This window comes from Dermacentor andersoni, chromosome 2, assembly GCF_023375885.2.
Source record: "Dermacentor andersoni chromosome 2, qqDerAnde1_hic_scaffold, whole genome shotgun sequence".
In the NCBI taxonomy this organism is placed as follows: domain Eukaryota; kingdom Metazoa; phylum Arthropoda; class Arachnida; order Ixodida; family Ixodidae; genus Dermacentor; species Dermacentor andersoni.
Genome location: NC_092815.1, coordinates 74,577,597 through 74,589,728, shown reverse-complemented (window position 1 = coordinate 74,589,728; position 12,132 = coordinate 74,577,597). Strand labels below are relative to the sequence as shown.

Below are 12,132 nucleotides of genomic sequence, written 5' to 3'. Positions count from 1 at the left end.
TAGAGACCTCTAGCACAAGAACTGTGCGTTTAAGAGTGCTTTTTTTTTAATATAGGTCCCACTCACTTGGCTCGCGTTATCAAATCTATTTGCCCTTTACCGAAGCTAAACACTGCCCAAACAAATTCAACGACACCGTCCTTCTCGAATGAATTAGAAATGATCCTGTACTATACTTCTCACTTTAATCCATTCCTTTGTAAGATGGGAACTTTTTGTACTCGTCCGTTACAAAACCTGAAGGCCTGTTTTATTACCAGTGACTCTACCATGGCACTAATATATAATATTTATAATATTGCACATTTTAATCAGCCCATTTTCCCTCGTCGGCATCAACAAGAGGGGGTCTATAACCACTGGGAAGTCTACAACGAGACGGCGGCACACTTGCTACCATGCCACTTTAAGTATCTAGACAGGGTGGCCGTTATTTTTGAACCACTATTTTATCCTAAGAAGTCTGAGCAGTTTCGCTGTTACAGTAACAGAAGCGTTACACCCGCACCCACGCGTGCAATATTCACATGATAAAGCATAAATCTCGCAGTGTACAGTCTAACTCCCCAACTTCGTGTTTCACTCGTAATATATAAAACGGAAGGGAAGCCTACAGCCCCCGCCTGCAGGAAGAATTCGGAAGCTATATCATCGTTACTATAATACGCTGAAGATTCAACGCCGTGTCCCTCGCGTAGGCTTCTACTTCGTCCGCTTTTGACTTTGACAGCATCGTCCCTTTGATAACAAAAAATGATACAAGCAAATCAATATTTAAAACTATTAAAAAGAGTGTAGGAGCTCGCCGAGCCATATGGCACAAAATCGATTCCTTGTGACAGCTTGCGAAATGAAATTATTGACAGGCCCTTCCGGTGTTCACTGTTTGAAGCGCTCCAATTTTTGGCTAAAACAAAAAGGGTGTTGCTCTACAATCAAAACTCAATTCTATTTCGACATCTTGACTGCTGCTCCTCTCTTGTCACCTCCTAAGTGTATTTTCTTTCTTCTGTGTGAGTTGTTGCTACTAGTATTTCCAGGCCCGGTGACAAGCTATGACAAAGTCTGCCAAAGACTTATCTTGTCCGCTGTTTGCACTGAATTGGTGCATTTGTCTGCAATGCGTGCTTTCTTCAATATCGGCAAACAGGGTTTCTTGTTTGTATTGCTTTTTTAAGACCGGTATACTGTGTAAAAGGTGCAAATACACTTGAGACACTTTCGCTGTTGCGCGCATTTTTTCTTCAGAATATATAGTATTTTTTTTGTAGCATTCTCAGTACTTTACCAATAATCTGCCCAACAATTAAAGGAAACAGAGAGGAGCAGCGCAGGCGCTAAAGGTATCGTAGGCAAAGATTTAGAAGTTTCTGCTTACTTGCGTTGATCATGAGCACCGGCTGTAGCACCGTTAGCAGATTGCTAACCGTTAGAATACTAATATAAACATGCTCAGAAACTGAAAGACCCGCGTCTACAGCACGTTTATAATAGTAATAAAGCCACATGGCAGAATTGAAGTATATGTTTAGGCTAAATCATATGTATGAATGATACATATCATTTCAGCACGATACCACATGCTGATTACTGATATCAGAGAAACGCACAAGTCTAGTGGCTTCTTCTGGCTCGATATTTAAGTACGTTTTACAGGATGGATGACAGGCTATCAACAATTACTTAATCACTTTCAGATTAAAGAGGTAAATTTAATTTAGTGATTCCGGGCAGTTATAACTTGCATTATGATCGGTTGGGTGTTTGACAAGTGTTCGACCCTGAAATTATCTTGCAGCTTAGAATATTGTGCTCAACAATTCACTATTTCACAGAATCACTTTCGATCTTATTCATATATTTCACAACTTTGATGCATGTGGTGAACCAAATGCTCCATACGATAACCAACAAAGCACAACGAGAAATAAGGGTAAATCTTGGATCTCTGTTGTGAACGCTGTTCTTGGGGCCAGCTAGTTTCGAGACTATGTAGAAGTTTATTTATACTGCTTCAATCACGCTCAATCTTGATGTTGTTTCTTCATTGTAGACGCGTCCGTTACGTTGCTTAGTAAGATTTCATAGTTAGCTCATTGGCATACTGTCATACGACAGTAAGCTGGGGGCCGTATTTCCTAAATATCTCTATCACTTTACACATTTATAGACGGTATTTTACGTATTTTACGCATTCCTTTACGGGTTGGAAGCTGTCGTTATCGCAAGGACATTCCAGTCGGCTGGACAAACGACAGAAAAAGAAGAATGAAAAATGAAATGAATTACTGCAAAATGCAGCCCCTTGCTTTGTTTTAAGTGAATTGCAACAAAGTACTCTTGAGTTTCTAACAATTGGTTATTATAAAGCATATGTACCCTTCGTCAACTTGTCTAATTGCATATAGATAGGATTTTGTAAGGGTAGAAACACACACGAGAACAACTTTAGCTCAAGAGATGGATTGCAAGTTGTGATGAGTGAGTACGTTCTTTGCCATGGGAAAGAAATAAGGAAACCAAAAACAAACTAATCGTTCTTGCGTTGTGCCAGATTGCTATCATATATACGGCAATCGAGAATAGAATAACCACATGTTATCTTCTAGGAATGTTAATGTTCAAACTTCTCGGGTTTTTGTTGCTGCATACTTGTAACTGAGGTCAACGATGTCGGTACATACCGAAACCACCAGAGAGAGAGAGAGAGAGAGAGAGAGAGAGAGAGGGGGGGTAATTAATTAAAGAGCACCGACTTTTGGGCTTGTTGGTTACGCATAGCAGATCACGGTCAAGCGCGCCCAAACAAGGACAGAGTGAGGAGCAGACAACACAAGCGCTTACTTCAAGCTGATTGTGCATTTACGAAATTGCATTATATGATCAATTTCCTTCGTGACGTCACAAGACCGAAATGCCGACGCTAGGCGACCAAGCTCAGATGGATGGATGGATGGATGCAAAACTTTAATGAAGGTCCTGAGGTACGCGACTCAGCGCGCTGCATAGTGGTTAGCATAGCTGCCTTCCAAGCTCAGAAACTCAGTTTCTTTTTTTTTTTTTTGATGACAGAAAGACAGAAGGTGCGCTGACACACGACACACCCGTCCGTGTTCTAGAACCCTTTCATTTAGACGCATTACAGTCCGACCGATATAGCTGGAACCACAAGGAACCATACGACGGACCGCCCTTGTGGAGTTCCCTTATCGTGTAGTTCCAGCTAAATCGGTCAGACTGGAAGGTGCCTGAATGAAAGGCTTCTATAACAGAGGAGGAAGGTGGAGAATTACCGCGACGGGAAACTTTCTGTGCATTGCCATGACTGGGGAATAAAGAACAAGAAGCCGTGTAAGCCCTCGTTCAATATGTGTAAGATAGTAGCCAACAATAAGAACCAGGATGTGAGGACAATTGAAGCAGATTGCATTAGAAACGTGGGTGTGTCGTGTGCGAGCGCACTTTCTGTATTTCTGACGTCCAAAGAAACTAAGTTTCTGAGCATGGCCACCTGATGTCGACATTTCGTTCTTGTGACGTCATGAATAAAAGTGCTCATATGATGCAATATTGTAAATACACGATCAGTTGGAAGTAAGCGCTTGTGCTGTCTACTCCTCACTCTGTCCTCGTTCGTGCGCGCTTTACCGTGATCTGCTCTAATTATTTAAACTCTGGGGTTTTCCGTGCTGAAACCATGGTCTGATTATGAGGCACGCCGCAGTTGGCTACAGTAGATTAATTTTGACTACCTGTGGTTAACATTCGGAAATGTTTAAAGTGCAACCGAAAGATGAAAGACGGAAAAAACGACGGGACAAGGCGCTTACTTCGGGTCACGCCTTGAACATCTCCGAATATGAACGTCAACCAACTAGCCCACCTGTCCACCTGTCCACCTGGCCTGCATCTAAATATAGGGACACAAGCGTTCTTACTTTACGCCCCCCCCCCCCCCCCCCCCCGAATGCGGCCGCAGCGGTCGAGATCGAACCCATGACTTCGAGATCAGCAGCGTAACGCCATAGTCGCAAAATTAGCATGGAGCGTTAAAGAGGGCCACAAGCATAATTAACCAACGCAAGCCCCCAATTTAAGCGCGCAAAGCATGCGCGTTGTGTTTTTACACCGGTGATGCATCTACTGTGCGTTACGGCACAGCCGACTTGACGGTAACCGACTGATATAAACGAGCTAGGTGAAGAGTATGGGCTCGCGATGACCAGAACACTGAAATAACCTGATATTTAGAGCGGCCACCAGCGTGATGTAAAGCGACCTTGTTTCGGTCATCACACGCACGTGTTCTCGGCGGGCAAAACCAAAGGCACGTATGCGCCGCGATACGAGCTAGCCGACGGTGTGTTCAACCCGCGCTGGCGTTCCTCTATCCGCGTGCAGTAGATGCGACCATATAGGGGAAGCGCAGACAGTCTCCGCCACAGATCAGTCAAAAAAAACCGACGATCTAGGCAACAGCACCGGTTTTCCACCGCGGTGCTCAGCGCAACAACACACGAGACATTGAAAGATCACACCCGTGGGCCTCGAGTTGTTTCTGTAATTTCAGTTGCTTTTCCCTGTGCACTGCAGTCCTGCTATTCTTTAGTAAAGGTGTAGTCGGCAACGAATGAAACGTAATGAGGCGAGCCAGTGTGACCTTGGGTATGTTCGGTGTCGTGATGCGCAGACAACTGTTTTTTGTCTTTCGTTTGCTGGGCAAAGCAGACTTCAACGTGGGATGTACGTGGACACATGTAGTAGTAGCTTGTTGCTCATATTTTTGCTGTCATCGTACGCTTCACCTTGGTGCAGCACCTACAGTGGGTCACGGGCTCTGGCAATATCACGTTTCATTCGTCTGCGACTACTTTCAACGCCCGTTTTGGGCTCGGAACACACGTAAAACGCATTAACGCCTGCTTGTTCTATTGCGGCGGCGGTGTGGGCTGCTGGTTGTTACAACCAGTGGTGCGCTAACTGGCCCTAGCACGTGTTCTTTAATCTTCAACTAAAGGCTTGTAGTTAACAAAGAGAGCGAATTAGCCGCTTCCCAAGGGTATCATTTGTAGCTGTTCTACGCACCGACAGATGCCCACTTGGAAATATTTTATAAAATTGCTCAATCCCATTGTACACGTTGTAGCCGTGAGGTATTGCGTAAGTAAATAGTCATTATCCATCTCGTTCAGAAAGGATATCTGTAGCTTTTCCTTCTAACGTAATATTAGCCAATTTCAAACTTTTAGTAATTCATAATTCGCCTAGCTTGTAGTTATTTCTACCAGCTAGGCGTCATTTAGGTGCTCAGCACAAGTTTACGGTGCAATTTGTGAGTATTGTGCAAAATTCCTAGTCTCTTACTAAATGTAAGTCCATCCTGATAGCTGAGAAGGCAATTAAAGCCAAATACATTTTGTAGGTAGTTTGCGTAACGAAGTTGAGTCCCAACTTTGGAGCCTTCAATGTATGCGAGTGTTCGCCTATGCGGGGGCCGCTGCAAGCGCGTCGTCATAGTTTACTTCGCCACAGTGAGAGCGCTTGAGCGGAGAAGCCTACTTCTGCAATCTCCTTCGTTCTACCGGTGCCAGCCGCCACAACGAAAGTATAGCAACGGGTGTGCGTATGACTAGGAATGTTATTATTGAGAATGAAAAGCATTGTCATCAAAGAGTACTAAATAAATAAACAAAGGCTCCTCAATCGCCGCAGAGCAAAAGCTATCTTGATGATAGAACTAGGGCTGAAGTGCTTTCATTGTTTATGAAGTCGGGTGTCTACCTATAGGAGGAACTCACCAAGCCGGGCGCAACATTGATTATTGATTAACCTCCCTACCTTTCCTTTACACACACACACACGCACACGCACACGCACACGCACACACACGCACACACACACGCACGCACCTACACACACACACACACATATATATATATATATATATATATATATATATATATATATATATATATATATATATATATATATATATATATAATATACATGTTTCTTCCTCGGAACACGTATTTCTCTAAGCCGCGTGCCAAGTGTGCACCGCATTATACGCGGTGGTTGGTGATGCAACTTCGTAATGCAACTGTACGGTTGTGTTTGAATAATGCGTGTAGAATTCATTCAAGATCGACCGATTAGATGTGAACGTGACTCTGGTGGTTGTCGAGAGTGCGTAGGTGGCAAGTGCGAATATCGAGAGTCAAAAAAGTACAAAAACGCATCAGAAGGGAACGCTTTGACAGGGCGCTAGAACTTTTGAACTGCTGTCGGCTGTCCTCTGTTAATTTTACGAAAGGATGTCGAAAAAAAAAGGCTGCATATTGCGGCTGCTCTGTGAAGGTGCTCATTTTAAATATGTTGCGTTTTGCTGTAGCATCCTGGGGCCAAATCCCTCTAAATTTGTTTCGTAAGTAGTCTTTGGTACCGGACGGCCTTGGTACCGGACAATACCGAACATATCATTGGCCTTCACTAATGATATGTTCAGCATCAGGATTAGCTGAAATGTTCTCTTACAGACAATTCTAGAGTAAGTACTTTTTGTGAATACGCGCCCTTATATTCTACCTTCTACGGCGTCGCCAATTTAAAGCGCTGTCCTTGCATCACCCGATGCTGGCGGACTACCACCGCTGTCTTGATAATCTCTGCCGTTGTGTGCTTCTGTTGCATATCGCTGAAGCAGGATTTTTTTTTTTTTTTTTTTTTGTACGTGTAACGAACTCTTCATGCAGCTCACACTCTATGAAACATTACTGACGCGAGGTGTCGTGAAGAGCTCCACACTAAAGGTAAGGAAACATTACATGAAAATTTACCTTTTTAACTTCAAGTTCTGGTCGCGCAGTTTATTTCAATGAAGCATAAATACCAATATTACATGCGTGCAAGGCTTTGTTATCCGACAAACTAAAAGTTAGCTTGTTTTTATAATGTGCATCAATCAAGTTTGGGTTGGTAGCACGCACCTTGTTTAATTGTGACTTTATAGGGTGGTTTTGACGCAGACTGAGCATGTGACAGATATGCATTTATTTCGGCACTGGTTATTGCCATGAGAGTGTCGGTTAGTGAAATTTGTTGTGTTCAGATATTGGTTGCACGAACTACCTAAATTCAATATGTAGTATCAGTGTGCATTAACGTTACCTAACGCCTTCGTTAGCGGTAGACCACAGTAACAGCCTCCTGTTGATGACAGCAGCTGGATAACAATATGTCTTGTGAGATTTACCATTGCGGAACTATCATTCTTAGAATTTCTTGCTTATGTTCACAATCATACTTCCTTAAAGCTAGCGTTAGCTGAATAAAAACAGATGCTGTCATGCACCGTCATAAGTTAAGCTTTGCTGTATTTTTAGCTAGTTGGCTTTGTGATGCATCTCTGTGCTACTCTGGCAGTACTGCATAGAATCCGCCACCTAACCGTTGTCGCCTCTTTGATATACGCAATAAACACACTCTCGGTATTCGAAACTAAACATGGCTTGTCAAACAATTAAGTTCTACCACAGTCCCATCCAAAAGATCTAACTTATTTATACTACGTACTTCGCTAAATCATTCTTACAACCTTGCACACTCCTATCTACTATTTCTTTGGTTCTCACTTACGTGTTAGCGTGGTACTCAGCCAGAAAACCATTCAGCGATAAAGCGGTGTCAATAGATTTACTCCAGCTTCCGTTTTTCCGTTCTTTATTTCTTTTTCTTTACATATCTCCCGCAAGCATCATAAGCTATTCCGGAGTGTATTGACCATCCAAATTTGTTATGGTTCCACGTTCGTCATCACACTCTATTTATTCCGCTAGCAACCAGTGCCAGATTCCGGCCGACTTGCGCGGGAAAATCTGATTCTGTAACTTATACGCTTCCAGTCCGCCTCTTTCAAGGACTACGTATAATTTTGCACAGCATTTAGTCACCATCTATACCCTCAACTTCCCAAAAGCAGCTGCGGTTGACGTTCTCAAGAATCTGGTCAGGATCGTTCCAAGAAAGAAGTAACGCAAATTCACCCCATTGCAGTCCAACAGCTTCAAACCATGGGTCGAATTCACAGAGCTTCTCGCTCGTAGGAGGTAACTGCTATTGTCCCCTCACTTTCGATAATCCTATATTGGCTATCACGATTTGCCGGCACTTGCTTGTACGAACCGTCATAACTTACAAACTGTTTTATGAAAACGGGCCCGTGTGCGCTTGCACAGCACTACTTTTTGAGCGCCTTCGCAAGTTTCACCTACTCTGAGACGGCTGCGTTAGCATTTCTTTTTACTCCATTATACCTTAATGGTCTTCACCGTTGTTTGAGACATTAATGGCGTAACCATATACAGCGGTTTGAGGATGCTCTCATCACCTAGAGCAGATAGATGTAGAGGTTAACAAGAACCATCCCCGCTTTCTTGTGGCTTTTCTTGCAGTGTTTGCGAGTGTTCTGCAATCGGAACGTGGTACTCACGAAAGAACCGATTCTCGAGTGCCCAGGATTCATGTCACTCCATTTTCTGTCATTCTTGGGCAGATTATTTTTAGTGTTTTCTGTACAACTATCACGCGAGATAAAGAAAGTAGCCAGCGCTGCCTTCAGGTGCCAACTACTCCTTAAACATAGATAATAAGGATAAATGAATAGATAAACCATCCACCCCACTCACCTTTGGAAGTGCTGTAAAGCGAAGCGAAGTAGCTGTTTTCTTTCGCGAAGACTCGGCCAAAGTGATGCATGGCACTCTTGTTACCTGTGAATAGCAAAACAAAAGAGACAAAATAAGAAAAGAAAGAAAAAAGGCCAGCTGAACGTTCCTGAACGGGAATTATCAAATATATTTGTAGCGTTATATTCGGCGTCGGCTTGCTTCTGCTGCTGTTTTTACACGTGTTGTGGGAAGAGTAATGTTCGCTTATCTGTACAGAATTAAAGGCAACGTATATACACTCGTGCATATACGTTTTATATACACTCGTGTATATACACAATGTATATACACTCGTGCAGACTTTTATTTTGCATTACACATTCCATACGTGTAAAGGGTTCTCTTTTGCTCGCGTATGCGTCTTGTACTTCTTCCTCGTGGTTCCTCTTGTACGTGTTTGGTGATATCAACATACTGAGCACGGGTCTATGGGTGCTCAAGTTTGACAGGTACTTTAGTGTTTTCACGTATACGTATACCTAACCGATGAGTCCTCATTGTCTTTTGGTAGGCAAGTAGTCGTCCGTAAAGGGTGTCAGATTGACGCGCGGACTGTTTTGCATCGATGTGCATTATGTTTGCGCGGACAATAAATCGTTATTACGCTACACACACGGGCTGTCGTCGAGGGCGCAGACAATTAGCTTCTACTGCGCATTCTCCTCAAGTATTGGAGAAGAGTTCAATATCGGGCCATAGTCGGCCCGGTTTTGCACTTTTTCCGAGCTCGGCCCACATTTTTTTCTTCTTTGCCACGGACGGACCGAAAGAATTTTTCGGACCTACACCCTTTATAATGCTTCTCATTAAAAAATAACAGGCGTGAGCTCGGGACATTTATACATAACCTAACCTTGAATCACAACGATACTTAACTTCGCTCGCAGGAAGATGGTTACAGCTTCCAAGCTTACACGAAGCGATAGTTGGCTTACGTGATTCAGCAAGTATCTTTCACACCCATATTAAAAGAAAGTGACGCGAATTGCTAGAGACACCCCACTTTATTCTGATAATTCACATAAATCGTTGGCATAGTAATCAGGAGATCCTTAGATCGTGATGCTTAATTATATTGGAACCATACGCCACAGAAACGTGAATTGCTCCACCGTACGGAGAAGACACCTGACTTGAACGTAAATGCAACACTCTTTTTCAAGCTGTACCAAGACTTAGCTTGGTTTTCCATTACGTGAACAGTCTGATCGGACAGCTCTTGACTTACAGCATCGTCGACAAATCGCACCGGGGCGTCCTAGTGCAAGGATCATTGGGTGGAACGGTGCGCCAGGGCCCCCAGATGTGCGCCAGTTCGGTGTTTTGAGAATGCCTTAATAATCACACCTGTGGCAGAAAGGCACCAGGAGGACGTGGCTCAAAGATGTAGCCCGATGTTATGACTGATGCACCTATCTTTCGTATGTCTGCCTTGTCATATATAGCGCAATAGAAAAACTTCTTGTGCGCAAACAAACAGGGACGAAGAATAGGGGCAACACAAGGACGAGCGCTTGCTCATCCTTGTGTTGCCCCTATTCTTCGTCCCTGTTTGTTTGCGCACAAAAAGTTTTAAGATTAATCTGTTCCAACTAGGCCGACTCGCAGTTGTGCTTTAGCGCAATAGTTTTTATATTTACTCAACACGCTGCGCCAGTTGTTTTAGCTTTCCTTGCGTTAATGTGTTTCCACATTACCGTCATAAGCAGCATTTATATGGCGCACCGAGCAGATTCCGAGACTGCTCGTCGTTGACGGCACAGGGTCGCAATTGCGAATATCAGCGGAAGCATGAACTGTATGCTAATATTGAGTCACGTGCTAGTACAACATATATAATTCGTTCAATGACGTCACCGCTATAGTACGAAATCCAGCAGACCTAGCTTTATTTCTTTCGTTCTTTGTTTGTGTATTTTGCCACCCACCAGGAATGCTTGGTCACGATTCCGCTAACGCAGATATGCATTTCGAACCCATAAGCTTGCCTTTTCCACTAAAGTATTGCTGATTTCCTGTGGATCAATTTAATGTGTGAAGAAACTGTACACGTAGAAAAAAAAATATTAAATTTCAGTCCACATGCGACCGTGATGCCACAGCCTCAGCGTGGCGTCATTTTATGAGTTGCCTAGCATGAAACAGTTCTTAACTAATTGGCCTTCGCAAACTGAAATACAAACGCAATGCACCTACCGAGGAGAAACTCACCTCCAGAAGTCCACGCCGCGTTGACCAGTCCCACACTGACCAGGCATCGCGCGTGCCACCACAGGCACCACCAGAGCCCCAGCGAGGCCGTCCACGATGCCGGAGGCGTTAAAGTCATGCCTCCAAACATCTGTTCTCTCTCTTCTTTAAAGTTGTCTTACGTTCTTAGAGCACACACACGGCAAACATAAATCCACACTGCTTGGCTGTAAAGCAGAAGTGCGTGCGGGTGAGAACGAGCTCACCAAAGGCCGAGATACGGGAGTGCGCGAGAACGAGTCACAGCCGGCAATCACGTGGCACGGCGCTTCTCACGAGAGCGGAGAGGCAACGCCGGGCCATGACCGCGGCCCGCACAGCGCGCCGATATCGCATGCCCATTCCGGAACAGTAACAGGAGCAGCAGCTGGGCGAAGCTGGAGAAACAGAACGAGGCGTGAAGAGCGGAGGTGAACGGCACAGCTGAGACGCGGCAGAGGAGCAGAAGCGAGCGACCGCGTGTGTATGTGCGGGCTGAACGCCTCTTCCGGCGCCGCAGCAGCAGCAGCACGCGTGCGCCGCCTAACTTCCCAGGAGCCTTTGTGTTGACAACGTCGCGGGTCCTCGTGGAAGCGAGATCGCGGGGATGGTTCAGGAAAGAAGGGGGCGAACCCGGGGACTTCTCTGGGCATGCGCGCGCGCGGAGCGCCGCCGCCGCTGGCTATGGCTTCGGCGCGGGAAAGGGGGAGGGAAGAGTGGAGGTGAGAGTGGAGGGGTCGTTGCTGAGCCTCTTCGAAGCCTGCGGGACTTGTCTTCGGGACGATCGCCGGCCGCGGACTCGGCGATTTGCGGAAAACGACGTGTCGCGGCGCGGGCACGCAGGTGCGGCAAGGTTCGGTTCCTGCCTTCGAAATGATTACTTTACATGCGCCGAATTCCTCGCTAAAATTTCGAGCGACAAAGAAATGTTCGAGCAACTGAAAGAAATTAAAGATTTATTACGGAGGTAATCATGAAAGCACCTTCGCTTCCTTTGGCTCGCGAAATCTCGCGTCTCAGGACGACTGAAACATTCATTTACGTTTGCCGCGTCATAACACCCTTATGCATATGTTTCGACTCCTAAACCCACCCTTGGCGAGAGGCCCTTATCACATGGGTACTAGAGAAATATAACAGTTTTAGCATAGATTTCTGTTTTCCAAGCTGTAGGGAA

The 12,132-nt window shown here is 44.8% G+C and overlaps 1 protein-coding gene across 2 annotated transcripts in view; it reads right to left on the bottom strand.

The window, feature by feature from the left end:
- Positions 1 to 11,504, bottom strand: part of LOC126542002 (lachesin-like) — a 105,462-nt gene extending 93,958 nt beyond the window's left edge. Inside the window, exons 1-2 of one of the 2 annotated variants that reach the window (XM_072286438.1) lie at positions 10,923 to 11,504; positions 8,685 to 8,768 (exon numbers count right to left, since the gene is read on the bottom strand). In XM_072286438.1, coding sequence (XP_072142539.1) covers positions 8,685 to 8,768; positions 10,923 to 11,067 — 229 coding nt within the window. In that variant the 5' untranslated portion in view covers positions 11,068 to 11,504. The remainder of the gene's footprint in view (positions 1 to 8,684; positions 8,769 to 10,922) is intronic. The other variant, XM_072286439.1, reaches the window with a different exon arrangement.
- Positions 11,505 to 12,132: the final 628 nt, after the last annotated feature.